The sequence below is a fragment of the Amblyomma maculatum genome, unplaced genomic scaffold (assembly GCF_055883805.1).
Source record: "Amblyomma maculatum isolate TAMU_Amacu unplaced genomic scaffold, ASM5588380v1 scaffold_27, whole genome shotgun sequence".
NCBI lineage: Eukaryota > Metazoa > Arthropoda > Arachnida > Ixodida > Ixodidae > Amblyomma > Amblyomma maculatum.
In genome coordinates, this window is record NW_028146752.1 from 1,060,308 (window position 1) to 1,079,547 (window position 19,240).

A 19,240-nucleotide genomic window follows, 5' to 3' on the forward strand; every position below is an offset into this window, starting at 1 on the left:
ATTGCATCAGAATTAGTGAGTAGCACTAGAATTCAGAGACTCGTTTGGCATGAGGATTCTCATCTAGTTGGGTGCTCAAAGCACGATTGCTACGGGGCCGCCCGAAAGCGCTTGCACCGAAGGCGGCATTTTACAATAGCAATTTCATCTCACAGCCTCACATCCAAGCTCGTGCAAATTACGAAGGCTTTGTAGTAGCCGTTGTCATCACGTGGTACCATACCAACGGCTGGCAAAAGCATAAAATAACAAGAATGAAATCCTAATTAGAAAAGGCGTCAAAACCGCCATGGGCCCCCTCCGTACACATCCAACCAGAAAATTCTCAAAGTGGGGATTTCAAACACGTTAGATGAGCTCATTGAGGCTACCAACGTAGCACAGCAGCAACGACTCCTACGCAGCCAATCGGGACTGAAAATACTAGAAAAGCTAAGCTTCGAACCTCGAGGAAGGCTAAAACTGACTTAGGATATCCCAGCAGACATAAGGAACAAAATAAGCATCCCACCACTTCCAAGGAACATGCACACGGTACGCCATGAGGGTAGAAGAAAAGATAGAGCGTAAGCTCTACAGAAAAAACCAGCAAACAGGAAGTGGTTTACACGGAGGCGGCGGAATACGAACGCGGAACGGGTTTCGTAGCCCTAGCAACCAGGGAAGACAAGGACCGGGTCTCGGGCTGCAGCATTCGGCAGAGGGACGCGACAGTGGCGGAGGAGGTGGCCATTGCGCTGACCCTATATTCAACAGAATGTAAGGGTGATTGTAACCAATTCCCTATCAGCTGTCCGAAACTACAACGCAGGCAGGATATCTGCCGAAGCGGTTAAAAATTAGCTGGGGTTTAGCTTTCGTTAAGCCTAGAAATTGCGAAAGCAATGTCCGCTTGGCTACGCAAAATGTTTCACTTGTGGTTGTGCACATTTCTAATCTCCTGTGTACTCACGAAATGAGAGGCATATTTTTTCCGAAGTCTTCCATTAGCTATACTGAAGAAACCGGCGAGTACTCGCTACTTTTATTATCTGCACCCCGATAACGCACGTCATACCACACGCTGCAACACACACATCCATCACCGCAGCAAGGCCTGCAAGTTCTTGCAACTTGTATGACGTCAATCGCTTGCCGCCGTTCTCAGGTGGTCGACCGGCCGTGGAGCGTAGCTGCGGCGCGCTGAAGAGCTGACTTAGTCCCCCGTCTCTCTCTCTGGTATGACATGAGCAGTCACGTGACCGACCGCCGCCTTCGCTCCTCGACCGTGAAGCGTAGCTACGGCGCGCTGAAGAGCCGACTTGCTACCCTGTCTCTTGCTCTGGTATGACGTCAGTTGTCACGTGACCGACCACCGACCGTGAAGGGTAGACTCCGGTACGGCAAAAAGGCGAAACCTGGCGTAGTACTGCTTTCGCAATAAAATTCTGGCTGTCAGACCGGCAGAGCTGAATAACCTTGTCTGGACTGCAGCCCACGAGGGCCTGCGAGGAAACGCGACAGCGGCTCAAGGACCTATACACCGGGATGCCAGTGCGATCTCGTCAAGCAGGGAGCCCCTTCAGAGCGAACAGTTGAAAACATACCGTGATATTCTCAGTCATTACAAATTAGAAAGACAGACACTGCCTCGAGCAGATAAAATTGTAAGCAGAAAAGAACAGGTTATATAGACAAAGTTGCAGGCGGGGTTTTCTTCTAATCCACTCGCACTAAGCAGATGGCATCAGGCGATACAAGACCCGCGGCGCAAACACTGTAACGGAATTGTAGGTATGATACATATGGTGTGGACATGCCCTAGTTACAACGAACCAGACAGGAATTAGGAGTCCTGGGAGGCTTAAATGATTAGCCAGAACAAAGAAGTTCAAACAAAAATCATCCGTCTCGCCCTGGACACCGTTGAATCCCAAAGGATTCCAGCCTGCTGAAAGGAGAGGAATCTTTTCCTTGACGGGTGTTAATAAAGTTATTCATCATCTTCATCGTATTTCAAGTAAGACCTGACTGAATCAATCTTTATAGCTATGTCCCAAACGTGTTGCGTAAACAACTCCCAAGCTGCAAATGATGGTGGACTGAAGGCGAAACAAGAATCCAAGGCTGTTCTCACGCGCTGTGCAAAATTTTCCTAGTTTAACAGCGAAGCATTGATCTTCCACAGCGCCCACTGCAGCTGAAACTTTGGATGGGAACTTTCCACAATCAGCACAGTGATCATGGAGAAAGAAACCGGCCTGACATCGCATGAAATGCGCCGTTTAACAAGTTCTGCGGAGATGTAAATACGATCAAGGCGTGAATGTGGAGATCCTCTAATATATGTGAATGTGGATGAAAGTCCAATATCAATTAAACCTGTACTTTCAGTGATGCACGATAAAATATCAGGTCTCTTATTGGCACTTAGACTAGGCCCCGTATGGTCATGCGAGTTGCATAGCAGTTGCAGCCACCCATCAATACGAAATACACATCGCATGTTATCATCATCATCATGATCAGCCTGATTATACCCACTGCAGGGCGAAGGCCTCTCCCATATTTCTCCACTTAAACCGGTTCTGTGCTAGCTGCATCCACTTGACCCCTGCGAACTTCTTAATCTCATCCGCCCACCTAACTTTCTGCCGCTCCCTGCTACGCTTTCCTTCCCTTGGAATCCAGTTTGTTACCCTCAGCGACCATCGGTTATCCTCTCTTCGCACTACATGTCCTGCCCATGTCCATTTCTTCTTCTTAATTTCCACAAGAATGTCGGTAACTTGAGTTATTTCTCTGACCCACTCTGCACGCTTTCTATCTCTTAATGTTACCCCTACCATTTTTCGTTCCATAGGGACCGGACAGCTGAACGGGTGGCGCCGCCTCTCGGCGCATCGCTCAATCGCAGGAATGCGCCGGCCCCGGCCGGCACATTGCCAACGCATTGGAGGGTACTGTTTGTCGTTGGTTTGTGTGGAAATTGGAAATCCTAAGGTTTAGATGACGTTATGCCTGAATATATCCTCAAGATAACAGAAAGTTGGGCTAGTTAATTGTGTCAATATGTCCAGTGAAATGAAGTCTGGTCGAACAAGGCTGGCGAAACGTGGTGCGTTGTTGGCTCCACTGGCAGCTACGCAAACTCGTCGGACGTTTTTAAGTCGATTCATTTCTGCGGGTTTCCACAGAAGCATGAGTGGCGGGTGACCTGAGCATGGTTCTTTGAAAGGCAAAGGCACGAATCTACGTATTTAGTTACCGTGTGGTCATGGAAAGCGTCGAATTTTTAAAATTCCGCTTGCTACCGGATGCTCTGTGCCTTCTGTTCCCCAGAGTGACGGCACGAGAGTCTCGGAGCCGAAGCCGCACTCCTTCATCTGTATTCACTTTATTGACAATTGGAAATGGAAGTAACCCAACAGCGTAAGTTACAACGCTACCATTTCCTCGCCTGTGTACAAGAAAATCCCAGCACGGAAAAAGAAAAGGCAGCTCCACCATCGTCGTTCGGGCTGCGTTACGATCTTCACTGATGGGCAGAGACAATGTTTGTGCGGATACTTTCGCTGACATAGTCAAAGATAATTTACTTTTTTCTCTTAACTGAAAGAGCAGATAGGAGACATGAACAATTCCTATTGCCATGATCTAGTCATTTTTCTTCTTTTCGTTTGTCAACCAATAAAAATGCACTGAGAGCTCTGGTTGATACTCTTAGAATTTGTTAACATTTGTTTGTGGCATGTCCATTTCGCCTAATAAAATCACTCATTTCACAGCTCAATCAATACCGCATTGTCAGAAAATCTGCTATCGGCTTCATATAAAAGTCGAACAAGAAAAAAAAATACAATTTAATTTGTGGAAACGAGCAAAAACGTAGTATTTTTTTTTTTAATTTCGAAGGCCGTGTAGCAGTTTTTTTTTTCGCATTCACGTTGCACCTGACACGGCTTTACGTATTTTCTCAGCAGCGTCCATTTCCTGGCCCGCCTAAATACATGTGTTTCTCATCGGCGTTTTAGTGAACGTGAGATTTCCTGATTGTGGCGTAGGCTCCAGACACGCCACCAATGAAAACATTTCCCTAGAAACGTTTGGAACCTTAGCTAGTGAGGCTAGTTTAGCAGTACAGTAGGAGGAACTAGAAGGCAATAAAAGGAATTTCATAAGGCTTGGTGAGATTAGGAAGCCAAATGAGGCCTCTACTATAGTAAAGGGGGATATGTATTGTGTTATCGAGGTTTACCGGAGAGACGATAACTAGGAGTAGAGTTCCTTGTCAATAAAGATATAGCTGGTAATATAAAGTAATTTTATAGCATCAATAAAAGGGTTACAGCATCGCAATTAAGCTTAATAAGCGGAATAAACTGAATGTTGTACAGGCCTACGCGATGAAGAAGTTGGTGATAAACAGAAAGGATATCGGCAAACTATCTAAGTGCCCAAATGATTTGGTTAAGAGACTCCAAAGTATGAAAGCCTCCCGCCAAACAGTTAGGATAGAACTGGTAGAGCTATCAAAGCTAATCAAAAGGTGCAAAGTGTCCGACATAAAATGGAGAAGTTTGAGCATGTTCTAAAGAACGGCGGTAGCCTTAAAGAGGCGAAGAATAAACTATATAAAACTTCTTGTTGGACTAATCGGCAGCTGATCATTTTAACTTCACACACACACACACTGTCGTGACGCTGGGGCTACGTCGACCCGGCCTTCACTTGGTAGCGTGCAGAGACTCGGGGTTGAAGTAGGATTGAATCTTCGAAGTTGGTGAAATATGTACAAGCAGGTTTAATGGCACTTTGGGAAAACTTATTTACAGGATTATTTACATGAAAAAGAAGGGTATATTTAACAAAATGGCAAGCGTAAAGAGTTCATAGCGAGAAGCGTCTGGATGAGCCGTTTACCCAGGGCTCAGAGCGACATTTCGTGTTCTGCAGCGTCCTTAAAACCCCCTATGTCCAGCCCCTCTCTGAAGATGCTGACCAACCAAATCCAGGGCACGCCCCTCAGGTATCGGCATCCAATCGAACACATCACTGCACTGATGGTCTGAAGCACTGACTGGTCCGGCATTCATTCGTTGGGCGTGATCACTTGTTGGCGGGAAAAGCTTGGGAACGGCGAGGAGAGGAGGTACATTTCTATTCTTCAGCAAAGAAACCACAGGCTGGTTCTGACAAGTGGTTTTACTTCTCAGAAACCCGAGTGCACGTGGCGCCGCATCCGCTCTCAGCATTGTCCGTTTTCGACAATTGCCAATCTTTCCTGCATTCCTGGGAAATCACTTAATGGCTGTATGCGTCATGCTCCTTTCTTGTCCTGCCCGTCAGCGGACATGTCACTCTGTCGTCTCCTTTGGAAAGTAGGCATTCCTCACTGGACGATAGGGCTTATCGACTGGAAGGGTGAACAAAAGAAAGAAAGCACTTCCTGCATTTCCCGCAGGGGGACGTTTCTTTGTGTTTTTCCAGACGTTCTCTTGGCAGGGTCAATTTGGCATTTGCAGAGTGTCCACAAAGCAAAACAGGCTTACAAAACAGGATTCCTGGAAACAGGTTCACTTAGAGCCATTGGACCATCACCACATATTCACAGCACTTATCCATGCCCACAGGCGAACAATAGAGCGCGCAAATGCGGATGCTTGGTCGTAACAGCCTCCTCCCCCGCCAGAAGAGTCTCGGAGGGCAGCAGTCCCAGCTGCTGCATGAAGAGACGACTTAATGGCCTGCACGTGAACGCTTGAAGCTCGCTGTTGCTTGTCGCGTTGTCTTGATTGTTGTAGGCCAAATTGCTCGAGCTGTCTGAAACTCAACCACATGTCGAAGCAAGCACTCGGCTCCCGTCTGAAGAGACCAGGTTAAAAGAAAACTGCCATTGTTGTTCGAGAAAAGCCCACTCTCAAGACGTTCAGGACCCACGTATTCCTAGAAAACCAAACGTGCTGCTTTACATAGCCACACATATACAAGCGCACGAAAAAAAAAAAAAAAAAAAAAAAACCTGATTATCAATTTGGATACATGGTGAGGAATATCTCGGACTGCTTAGAAACAGCGGCTAAGCGCGTCCGCATTCCCATTTAACTTCCCCTTTTTGTATCTTATTTCAAAATTGTACTGCTGTAAAATCAAGCTCCACCTAAGAAGGCGACTGTTCTTCGATGTCGCAGTTTGCAGCCAAGCCAGGGGACAATGGTCCGTCTCTACGGTGAATTTGGCCCCTCCAAGATAGCACTGCAATTTCTGAATGGCCCATACAATGCAAGCGCACTCTTTCTCTGACGCGCAATAAGCTCTCTCTCTAGAACTCAGTTTTCTGCTCAGGTAGAGCACAGGGTGCTCATTACCGTCGTCATCTCTCTGGCAGAGAACAGCACCTAGCCCTCGATCACTGGCATCACACTGGACCGTGAATTCTCGGCCATAGTCTGGAGCTCGCAATACCGGACGGCTAATCAGCACAGCCTTCAGGTTTACGAAGGAGGCTTCCTTTTGTTCGTCCCAGACTACATTTGTCGGTTCTGTCTTGCGGAGAGCGTCGGTCAGAGGGCTAGCCAAAGCTGAATAGTTAGGGATGTAGTGATTGTAGTACCCAGTCAGACCTAGGAATGCTCGAATTTCCGTCTTCGTGCTCGGCCGCGGATAGTCTGCTACCGCAGAAATCTTAATCTCGCTGGGTTTCCTGAAACCCTGACCTACATTGTGACCCAAGTAGTCCACGGTCGCCCTTGCCAGGCAACATTTCTCGGCCTTTACGGTTAGTCCAGCTTGACGCAAAAGGCTCAGTACAGCTCTTAGATGTACCATATGGTCCGCCCATGAGTCGGAAAAAACCGCAATGTCATCTAAATAAGGCACCGCGAATGTTTCACACCCCTTTAAAACCCTATCCATGAGTCGGGAAAAACAAAATGGAGCATTTTTGAGCCCGAAACTCATTGTTGGCTGGTAGCTGCCCGTCGGAGTGACGAAAGCCGCGTATCTGCTGGCGCGTTCAGTGAGCGGTAATTGCCAGTATCCTCGAGTAAGGTCCAGCGTAGTCACATATGCCGCTCTACTGACCTGTTCTACTCTCTCCTCGATATTCGGAATGGGATACACTTGATCCCTGGTGGGAGAATTTAGCTTTCGGTAGTCTACCACAGGCCTAGGGTCTTTTCCTGGAGCTTCTACTAAGATCATAGGTGAAGCATAATCGCTTTCCGAGGGTTTTATTACTCCCAATTCCAGCATGCGAGTTACTTCCCTATCCAGAATTTCTCTTTGCCTTGGAGAAAATCGGTAGCACCTTGATCGTACTGGCACGTCTGAAGTCAACTCAATATCGTGCTCAGTCAAATCAGTTCTGCCTGGCTTGTCCACGAAGCAGGCCTCAAACTCTGTTATTATCTCGCCCAGATCGGACAGCTGAGATTTCTTTAGTTCTCCTATCTGCTCCGTCCTTTTGAGAAGCTCCTGTATCTTAGGATCATTGTCTTGCTCCAAAGCTAAGTCCTCTCGGGTTCCACTTAAAAGTCTCGTGAGATTACTAGACACTGGCGGCAAGAGGTTACTCTCAAGAACGTCCTCATTTCGCGTCTCATCAAGCTCACTTTCAAGTTCACTTATCTGAGATGCCTCGCTCTCTAAGTTTTCTGACCCGCTATCTTCCGCATCTACCACTGTTTTAACTGCCGTTTCCTCCGCTGTGGATTTTTCTGGAATGAGCAGTGTAGCTAGTTCTCGCGCCTTTGAACGTGTTAAGGCCTGCACATCTCTGTCTCCGAAAATCAGAAGGCAAGCTTTGACCTTCTCGTAGTTGTCCGCGTCCTCCTTGTTTAGCCGCGCGACAACCTCCGCTGCCTCGCAGGGCAGAACCGTCAATAATCTCTGAGACCACGTGTCTCGCTGGAAGGACAGTTCTTCGCAAGTTCGCTCAAAGTTACCCAGATACAGACCGATATCCCCTGATATCACATATGGCTGCATGTACTTTGACATCTTGAAATCTGCCTCCTTGTTGAGAAGAGGTACCGCTAGCTGGGGACAATTGCCCGACCTCTTGCTCAACTCTACTTCTAATTTCCGGAGCTCAATTTCTAGCTCCCGCTTTTTTGCTTCTCTCTCAAGCTTCTCACGTTCGTGCTCCCTTTCCTCTTTTTCTCTCTCAAGTTCACGCTCCCTTTCCTCTTTTTCCCTCTGACGTTCGCGCTCCCTTTCCTCTTTTTCCCTCTCAAGTTCACGCTCACGCCTCTTTTCCTCTTTTTCCCGCTCTTTCTGCTGTCTGAGCTGTTCCTCCTTTTTTTGGGCGATGAGGTTCCATGCTTCACTGAGCTCCTCATCATCGGCTCCCAAATCTGTGATTGCCTTTATAATCAAAGGTTTTCGTGCCAAACCACTTGTATCAATTCCCAATTCCTCACACAATTGCAACAGTTCCGGTTTCTGCAGCTTTTGTAGGTCCATGATCGCTCCGAGTGTCGGCTACTTCCAAAACAACAGTGCAAACTACCAAACCTAAAGGCGTTTCAACACTTTTTACCAGTTCTAAAATCTAACCCTGTTCTAGAACCTGGTCCACATCAGAAGAAAAGCCAAGCACTCACCCACACATGCTATCGATGTTCCGAGCTGCTCTCTTGTTGGCCGATTGTTGCGCCTGCTTGTTGCTTGAGATGCCACCTCCGATCACAAGATGTGGCTTGTAGATTCTGATCCACCTCGAATCACCAGATGTTGTAGCTTGTAGATCCAGATCCCACCTCCAGTCATCAGATGTTGTGGCTTCTAGATTCAGATCCCAACGCTGGTCACCAGTTGTTGTGGCTTGTAGATTCAGATCCCAACGCTGGTCACCAGTGTTGGGATCTGAATCTGAGCGTCCTTAAAACCCCCTATGTCCAGCCCCTCTCTGAAGATGCTGACCAACCAAATCCAGGGCACGCCCGTCAGGTATCGGCATCCAATCGAACACATCACTGCACTGATGGTCTGAAGCACTGACTGGTCCGGCATTCATTCGTTGGGCGTGATCACTTGTTGGCGGGAAAAGCTTGGGAACGGCGAGGAGAGGAGGTACATTTCTATTCTTCAGCAAAGAAACCACAGGCTGGTTCTGACAAGTGGTTTTACTTCTCAGAAACCCGAGTGCACGTGGCGCCGCATCCGCTCTCAGCATTGTCCGTTTTCGACAATTGCCAATCTTTCCTGCATTCCTGGGAAATCACTTAATGGCTGTATGCGTCATGCTCCTTTCTTGTCCTGCCCGTCAGCGGACATGTCACTCTGTCGTCTCCTTTGGAAAGTAGGCATTCCTCACTGGACGATAGGGCTTATCGACTGGAAGGGTGAACAAAAGAAAGAAAGCACTTCCTGCATTTCCCGCAGGGGGACGTTTCTTTGTGTTTTTCCAGACGTTCTCTTGGCAGGGTCAATTTGGCATTTGCAGAGTGTCCACAAAGCAAAACAGGCTTACAAAACAGGATTCCTGGAAACAGGTTCACTTAGAGCCATTGGACCATCACCACATATTCACAGCACTTATCCATGCCCACAGGCGAACAATAGAGCGCGCAAATGCGGATGCTTGGTCGTAACAACACACACACACACACACACACACACACACACACACACACACACACACACACACACACACACACACACACACACACACACACACATATATATATATATATATATATATATATATATATATATATATATATATATATATATATATGCATATGTTCCCAGCTGAGTATAACATAGTAGGTAATTAAACGTTGGAGGGGGGGCTTCGGCCACATGGCTTCGGGCAATCGGCGTCACACATGGTGGTTTCCATTCTATGGTTGGTTACGTGGTAGCTAAGAAATTATTTGCAATTCTTTGATTACGTGACTGGGCCGCCATATTGAATTTGAGAGCAACGCTTATAAAAAGCGGGGAAACAGGAAAACTATTTTTATTGTCTCGCATATTGTCTTTGTGGATTCGCATACGGATTCGTCACTTCCGAAACGCGCAGTCCACAGATCTCGTCCACTGAATGATCCTTAATCATGCGATGTACAATTGTCCCGTGTTGTAGCGCAACACTATAGCTGTGCTCGCTTACTATATATATAAAGTATGCGCACTCGCCAGCTCGTATTTTGGGGGCAGCCACATTTGGCGCACACGACCGGGTGAGCCGACGCAGCATCGAGGACAGTGGTATGCTACTGTGCCGGATTCCCGAGGGCGGCGTTGCTCTGCTGCAGGGCACGGCGCGCGCTCTCCGAGTCCAGCACGCCCAGCCGCACCGTGGCGTAGAGCAGCTGCTCGCGGGCCGTGCCAGCGAAGCGATGTGCCAGGAAGGTGGGTAGGCCGCGCACACCGTCCGCCATCGTGTAGAGCGGCACGCGCAGGATGCCCAGCGTCTCGTTGCCGTGCTCGCGGCTGCCGATCACTGCGCGCTCGGTGGACAGCAGCTCCTCGGGGGTCACGCGCAGCGCGTAGAAGTGGCACGCGAAGCCCTGGTCGCGGTTGGTGAAGCTCAGCACGTGGTCGCGCTCGGAGGCCGCGAAGCATGACGTGTCGGCGTTCAACTCCTCGCGCATTTCACGGTTCAAGGCCTGCGCGGGCGCCTCGCCCGGGTCCACCAGGCCTCCCGGGAAGCCGAGGTAGCCGTCGAAGCGAACCACGGCCTGCAAGCGCGTTGGTGAGCAGCAGGACTATGTTCTGTCATTTGGATAAAACGTTGCGTGCCGATTGTGTGCGGTTTATGTGCTGTCGCACTGCACCTTCAGCAGAAGATACACATGCTTAGAGAAGAGCCCGAAGCAGATAAACCTGAAGCGAACACATAAAATTCATCCATAGTCTTTGTAAAAAGTTTACAGCCCAGGGAGATTGCGTCTTGTAGTGGATCTCCTTTCAGCATCCATGGAAGTCCTTCCCCTCGGAAAGACAGGACAATCTTTTAAAATATTGCAACACTGGGAATGCATCCCAAGCCGCATGGTGTGTGGGTCAGAAGCAAACCCACATGGGCCTGGATTTTTGCAAAGACGTGCCACGATTCCCAAGGGTGAAATTCCCCTCACATTTTAACGACATCAGACTGCCTATAGAAGCCACTGAACGTCAACTTTGCAAACTAGAAAATCCCCCTTTTCAAGGTTTGCACGATATGAAAAGAGTGCTTAACAGAAAATGTCGAGTACTCCGGTTAAGCATAAATGCATGCTCTGATTTTTATTTGCACTTAACTCGATGACGCTACGCAGCTTGAGCTGACAAAGTTTTCAGATGTACTCTGCTAAGCTGCATTGGTCAAATACAAATGAATGCTGGGGCTAATAGCATGATGTACTTTCATACTAGAAATGCACAATTGGCACCCCCTTTTTTATATCCCCCCCCCCTTTTTTTTTCCTTCAAAATGTTATGCATGCGATTTTTTGGCGAGTAATCAAACCCTAGCATTCCTGTTTCTTTCCGGTCTAAGTTTGAGGAAGAAATTGACGAATATAGAGAGCTGTTCTTTTCATATCGCAGTCTTTCGTATGGGGCTCGTTAAGGATTATAAATGATATGAGTGGAGCGTCGTTGCAAGAAAATTTACAAATTCCCAGCCATCCTGTTACTAGGTCTAGATGAGGGGTAGTGATTAAATGAAAGGCCACGCCCAAATTTCACCGATTTGCATGAAAAGCGATGTCTGGTATGGCAAACACGATCTCCAAATTTGGCCATTCTGAGAATTCAACCGCGGCTGATTTGGCCAAACATCGACGTCCATGCCTGACTGGAGTATTGCCAACGCGGTGGTAACATCAAAATTTGGCCACATTCGAAATTTGATTGTTGATTTTGGTAAACTGGTAGTACATCGTGTGTAAATATCGTCATTAATAAATCATTTACGCAATTCACGCCTCTTGCTGCATTATTGAGTGACTATAAGAGCTAATGATCGATATTAAGGTTCCGCAACGTCGAACCGCAGCGATAGCGTGTACATATAGAACGTTCCCCTCGCATGTGGGATGGCCGCGGCGAAACTACCCAATAAAAATATGTCGACCGAATAGCCGGGCCTGTGAGCCGGTGCTTTCAGCTCTGGTAGCCGGGATCTCGGCGACCAGAGCTGACAGCACACCAGAACAGGATTTGGCCATCCTGGAATGACCAACCCTTCACGAACAATTAACCCCTGGCTCCAATGCCACAGCAAAGGCGCCGCGGAGAGACGAGGTGCTAATGGAGGTTTTTAGCGCAGAGAAAGTGCGTCAGTACGATGTTTCCATCCCCGGCTTGAACAAATAAAGAGAGAAGAAATAAGAGATGATGACAGTAGAGTAATTTACAGCCACAAATGTCAAATTTGCGTTGAAACAGCGTCAGACGTCGATATATTCAAGGGACGTAAAACAGCTCGGACGTTGAAATAGCACAATAAAAGTCAAAATTGGGTTAGAAAACCCGGATTTGTGTCGTATTAGATAAAGAACGTGTTAAGAGTAAATGAAGGCTTAACGTCACCGAATGGCCAATAATTTGAGCCAAGAACGAACTTGGATGATGACGTCACATCCAGCAGAAAGACGTCGATCTCATAAAATGAGTAACAAACTTCGGATTTGAGTCGACTCGGATAAAAAAACGTCTAAAAAGGAAATGAGCACGAATGAAAACAGAAACGAGGCACATGAGTGCAAAAGAATCGAATCAGGGCAGCGACTATTTTAGTGCACTAATAGAATTTTGAGCGATCTAGGCGTTCATTGTAGGGACCCCTCACAAACATGTGCGCCTGAGCTCAGCAAGCGAAAAGAACAGCTGATTCGCGAAGTTTTCTAGGCAGCTTCGATAGCGAGGCTGGACTCTATCAGTGCGCCGTCCGCTGCGCACTGATTAACTTCTATGACCTGTTGGCTGCCTGTGGTAGCGTGCTGTGCTGAATTGTAAGTCCGCTCTTTCTTGCCCCGTTGTTTCCGCTGTTCTGTAAAAAAAGCGCGTTTGTTTACTAATCTGGAGGCTGTAAGTGACAATTGGGACTACTATGTGTCTTAAGTACCAAAATTGAGCCCTAAATTTGGGCCTACAGTAAATGCATATAAACAGCCCAGTGACTCAACGCGCTCAAGCTGCCAGAGTTGCGGGCGGTCCAGCGAGGAGTCCCATCAAGGGCCACAGTTTGGCGAATCATGGCCTATGCCATAGAAATAAATTATCGTGTAGTAAGGGTGACAGCAGTAAGAAAGGCACATAAAGGATGTGAAACTTATTATCAGGGTGACGTTCGCCCACAAGTAACCTTATACAACTCGGTGACGACGACAGGCAATTAAAAACATGTTCGTCGAAGAACAAAATGGTTATCACTGTCGGCCACGCTCAATTTAAAGCTGAAAATGAACATTCAAGATAAGGAGCCAAAGGAACCACGAGAACTTCACATTCCTAGGATTATTCAAGATAAACCTGGCTGCATTTCTCGTGATACAAGGCCGCTGCTGGCATTGACCCCGAAAAGATAAACGGTTCGTGTAATCACAGTCCTCTCAACGAAGCATCGACCCGATGATTTATCGAGAAAATAAACACTGAGAGTGGAAATACAAGGACATCATGGCTTTAGACGGCAGGGCAATCTCTGGAATGCTGTCATTGTAGCACTTCATAGTCCAGTTCACCTAGTCGAAAACCGAAGTACCTTCAAGGCCGGAAAAGCAGTGCGAAGGTTTCTACCCAATCCACGGCGGGAAATGGTCGTCCTCCTGCCTTGTCTTCCGCGCCTCGTTTTCTAGGTTGTGGCGTCGGTGTGCTGCAGATCTGATTCGGAATCATACACTAAGCAGAGATGAGAAGATAAAGAACGACAGACTATATACCTGCACATGTATGCAACGCAATTATATGCCGTCGAGGGCCTCCGTAACTGGCCAGGCAAATCATGTTTGGAGACTTATGCGCTACTAGTTGCATATATGAGACGCGTCTACACTGTCGTGGACCAGCCAAGATCAATCGGCATACATAGCCAAAATTACTGCGACGTTAATACCACGAGGCCACTCAAGTGTGGACAGCGCAGAAGAATGCGTCCTTCCGCCGCTGTAGCTTGTGCGCAGTAAGTCGGTGCAGATGTGTTTTCAGAAGACTGTGCAAATGGGCCGATATGCTGCAAAGGTTTTGCTCGTAATAGAAGAGCATTCAACACTATTGCTCATCACGTCGGTGGCAATCAGTATTTACGCAACGTGCAGACAGGGCTTTTATTCCGGTAGTGTGATCCGCACGTTTTCAGAAGAAAACTGTGGCCCACATATAAAAGCCCCGAACGTGGCCGCAAGGGAAAGCTTATCATCTGCTCGTCCACTCAACGCCGCGTGAACGGGGCCGTTAAAGTAGGCCAATTTGTTGGTTCTCGACAGGTTTTGCGTTCCACGCGATGTCATCGCAAATTCGCGGCAAATAGAATTTGTGTCGTATGCGCGTGACGGCCCAGGAGGAGCCGAGCTGTCGCTTCACCGTAAGAAGCCAGCAGCAACTCATCCTTGAATGGCGACGTAAAGCACTGCGCTCGAACATTTATTCGTTTAGCGTGCCAAGGGGCAGAGGCAAAAGGCGCAATGATAGCCTGACTAGGCCCATGTCATTGCGAAAAATTGTATTTTGAAACTTGAAGATGCGTGTGTGTGGCCTTAGTAAGGCGAGCCTTCTGGGAGGCGTCTTCAATGTTCGCCCGGAAAAGCAATCGCTTCGCTCAAGTGCGTAGCCAGCAGCTGAGTCCATGTGTTTCCTTCGATGGTCTCAGTATTCCCTGCACGCCTGATCGGGTTGGGACGCTGTCGTCAATGACATTAAAACAAACGTGACAATGTGACTTTGTTCGTCGAAAGTGTGATGAGGTTCGATCGAAGTGAATGATCACCCACTTAGGAAATGCATATCGATTTGCGAGTGCGCTACCGAATGAATTCTGAAACTGGCAACATGCCCATTTACTTGTGCGGTGCATCGCCCCGACGATGTCAAAGACGGCAGCCGTGGTGCAGATTTTTGAATCGCATCAAACGATCGTCGAGTGGGCAACTCTCCACTGGTGACTGAATAGTCAGCTCCTGTGTCCACTAAGGCAGTAATCGTGCGACCGTCGGCAGCCACTTCAAGGTCATGTGTTCGCGTACTCACATTGCACGCTTTTCTTGCTGTCCGATATCGGCTTCGTCGTGTACTCATAACGTAATAACTATAGCGCAACCAAGACCAATCTAAGGAAGGACCACACAGAACTAGCTTTAACTTCATCTAGCTAACTTTATTCCTACGTTTATTCACCCATAGCGCAGAAATTATATGGAAGAACCAGGACATGCGCATATACCAGTTCGCACACACACTATCAACTGAACCGTGCAACACATTCCATTTACGAATTGTAGAGGGTCACAGACGTATTGCTAACAGAAAATGCACCTTTCTTGCATGAAATGCATCCAATAGTTCCCTTGCCCTTTTATCGTTGCTTTTACCTAAAACCTTTACCTCATGAAACCGTGGTTGACACTTCTTGCTAAGTCTGCTTCTAACCCGGGGCGAATATTGTTCTGCTGCCCGAGTACAATCACTCGATGCGAGAGCTCGATGATGCGGCAACCATCATCAGACATCAAACATGGCAAGAAATTTACTACTTGCTGCATTGTGCGGGTTTACGAGATACCGCTGTCATGTGGGAAGGCCTATGTGGGCCAAACAGGGAGATGCAATAATGAAAGGGCAGGTGAGCCTGCGCGGTCATTAAAAGTAGTAGGTGGTGCGCATCTTTTTCAGCACTGTGCTGAGTGTTATGATTGCACTCGAGCGGCAGAACATTCGCCATGGGTTAGATTCAGGTACTGCAAGAGGTGTCAACCACGGTTTCATGAGATAAAGGTTCTAGGTAAAAGCAAAGATAAAAGGGCAAGAGAACTATCGGAAGCATTTCATGTGAGAAAGAGAGGTGTATTTTGTGTTAGCGAGAGGTCTGTGGGCCTCTTCAAATCGGAACATCTTGCACGGTTCTGTTGATAGTGTGTGTGTGTATCTGCGCATGTCCTGGTTTTTCCTTATATTTGCTGTGCTGTCAATGCATAAATTTAGATGAAGTAAGCGCTAGTCCTGTGTGGTCCTTTCTTGTGTTCCACATAGTTACGCCATAGCTCTTTGCGAGCGCTTTGTGCAAGCGGATTTCCACTAATTACTCTCGCGTAAACGTCTACTTGAACGAAACGTCGAGAAGTGCGTACATAGGACCGCATAGGACCCTGACCTCCTCTGACGGTGTAAATCGCATAACAAAAATTTAAACAACCTATCGAATACACTTTGAATAAGTAAGTATTAACTGCGATTCTAGAGACGAATAATTATCCTCACACACCGCAAAAAAATAAAAATACCCGCGATTCAACGGATTCCACCGGAAGAGCCGCGCAAAGCAGTTGTCAAGCGGCGATAAAAGAGCTACCAAAACCGAAACCAGAAATGAGCTCACCAGGATGGTCGCTTTTTGCGGGTAGCGCCGCATGACGAGGGTGTCGGCTGGGGCCCAGAGCATGGCATGTGCCGCGTTCCGGTAACCTGTGGCCAGGGCCTCGGCTAGGGTGCACGCCTCGAAGCCATTCTGGTTGAGGTTTAGTTCCTGCACGATGCTGAGGTCGAGTGGGTGCTTTTCGGGCTCGCCGCTGTCCATGCTTGCGCTCTTGCGAACCTTGGATGGGCCGCGCAGGCGGTCGTTTAGCCGCGGAAAGGTTTTCGACGTGTTTGTAGCGCCGCAGTGTTCGCAGATACCAGTTGACGTCCACCGCTGAGCGCGAGAGTCGAGGCACGCGATCCCCCGTGGATATAAACGAACTTAGTTGCGAAACGAAATTGCAGATACACAGCGGCTCATATAAAAAAGAAGGCAAAAAAAACCAGGTTCCATACAGAAGTTGTTCGCAACGGCAATGATACCATTTGTCAAGCATCTTGTTGACGCCTGGGACATAGAAGTGCAAAAAGTAAAAGGTGTAATATATGGCAATATGACCACTGGATACACATTCCTTTAGCCGTGGCGCCATCTATTAAAGCCTGTTCTACCTATATTATAAGAAAGCATGGCCTCCGAGATTTGAAAATGAATTTGATTGTGGTTTTACGAATCAAAAGTAGATGGCAGCAAAATCGCAAAGTGGAGGTTGGAGCTGATGTTAGGCGCGAAGAGGAAGACGAGAGCGACAGGAAAAGGCATTGTCCCAAGAGAGAGTTCCTTCGATGCATATGGATTACATATGATGTGTATTGCGTTTGTAAGCTTGTTCTTTGTAGCGATGTGGAAACAAATCCCGGACCACCCATGGTTGAACCCATCACTCAAGACCTACTGAAGCAATTATTGGCAGGACAAAATTAACTTACAGAAGATGTATCGGCTCTCGAGTTCAACAGACTAATATGGAAGCGCTGGTAACTGACTTCCGCTCAGAGCTTGTTGAATTGGAAACACGATGAAATGAAAAAATAGAAGCACTCCAACAAACAGTGTCTTGGCTTCAAGCTAGAGTTAATGACCTCGAGGACAGAAGTAGGCTGTCAAATCTAATTGTTTGGTTTAACAGAAGGTGAAGCTGACGAAACTGACTCTGTTCCGAAAGAAAAGATTGGCACTGAAATCTTTTTAAAGAACCTGGGCGTCGCGTGCACCTCAGTTGGTAGAATTCACAGCCTTGGAAAATCCGGCGAACAGAAGCCAGTAAAAGGTATTTCAAGATTATAACGAAAAACAAGAAATCCTGAAAAACGCTCGTAAACCTAAAGGTTCAAAAGTATCCATTACACATTCTTACTCGAAGAACACGCTTAGGATTCGAAAACTGCTGTGGGAGGCGCCAAGCTTGAAAAAGACACACACACACACACACACACACAAAAAAAATAAAGAACGAGTGGATGGGGTGTCGTACATACAAGTGGGATGATAATAAAATTGCAGAGTGAGACTACATGATAGTCAGAAAAGGCCAACAGAAACGCAGTGCCTTCCTCCACCCAATATGAAGAAATTGAAATCGCTAAACATAAATGCCCGCATTATCTAAAGTAAATGTGACCAGTTGGAAGCTATCATCATTTTAGGTTATGATTCTCATATAGTCGTTATCACCGAGACATGGCTACGCGAAGATATAGATGACGCCGACGTGTTTCCGCCCTCATATCAGGTATTTCGCCGAGGCAGATCCTCAAGGGGTGTGGCGGTTCTGGTTGAAAACATTATTAAAGCTTTTCCTCTCCAAGAAATTGACAGCCACGAAAGCGTTTCCCTGAAACGTTTTTGTTGGGGCATTTCTTTGTTATTGTTTGCTGTCTATCGCGCACCTGATTCTCCGCCGCAGTTTTTAAAAGATTTGGCTGACCATATGAATAATTTTCGTCATGACAACATGCTTCTGGCGGGTGACTTCAACCTGCCAGAAATAAACAGGAATTGCATCTTTCCCGATCCAAGCTTAGAAGCGCAGTGTGGGCATTCGTGTGATATTTGGACATGCAAAAAGTGGGGAAAGAGCCCACTCGTGTCCAGGGAACCTGTCAGTCTGAGCTTGACTTCATTTTTGCAAGTAGGTCACTTGATCAGTATTCTGTCTGTGTTGAACATGGCATTTCGGATCAAAACATTGTTTATTTTTCCTGTCCATTACAATTAACTTCCTGCTTGCCTTCGCCAAAACTCATTTCTGTTAAAGATTTCTCTTGCGGTCAGGATGAAAGTGTGGTAGGTTACCTAAACTTTGAAATTCACGGCTTTCATGGAACTAATGTTACTGATTTATGGATTAAATTTAAGGGCATGTGCAAGTACTGCATTGACACATTCATTCCAAATAAACTAAAGAAAACTGGCCAAAAATTGCCCTGGATTACTCGATAAATCTTGCATTCAACTAAAAAAATCAAGCGGTTAAACGAGGGAGCACTGGCCGTAGCATTATACAAGCTAAGCAATCAGAACTTAACAAGGCCATTAGGGAATCCAAAGAGTACTATTTCAAGCATACCTTGCCGAATTTTGTTCGAACTGCACCAAATAAATCCTGGAAATCTTTATGCAAAAATAAAAATCAATTGATCAAATAATGCATGACGGAGAGGTCCTGGTCGAAAAAGCAACCATTGCAGAGACATTTAGTTGCCATTTTCATAGTGTGTTTTCTGAGAATTCTACATATGAGCACAATGT

At 47.0% G+C, this 19,240-nt stretch overlaps 1 protein-coding gene across 1 annotated transcript; it reads right to left on the reverse strand.

The window, feature by feature from the left end:
• Positions 1-9,938: 9,938 nt before the first annotated feature.
• Positions 9,939-16,827, reverse strand: LOC146170928 (U8 snoRNA-decapping enzyme-like). Its single transcript, XM_084586670.1, has 2 exons — positions 16,511-16,827; positions 9,939-10,670 (listed from the first exon to the last, which is right to left on the reverse strand). The coding sequence occupies exons 1-2, from the start codon at positions 16,706-16,708 to the stop codon at positions 10,203-10,205; spliced, it is 666 nt and encodes a 221-aa protein (XP_084442796.1). The 5' UTR covers positions 16,709-16,827; the 3' UTR covers positions 9,939-10,202.
• Positions 16,828-19,240: the final 2,413 nt, after the last annotated feature.

Coding starts and splice junctions, on each gene's coding strand:
- LOC146170928 (XM_084586670.1), bottom strand. CDS start 16,708: ATGGACAGCGGCGAGCCCGAAAAGCACCCACTCGACCTCAGCATCGTG. Junction 10,671..16,510: donor CGCAAAAAGCGACCATCCTG/GTGAGCTCATTT, acceptor ACGCGCTTGCAG/GCCGTGGTTCGCTTCGACGG.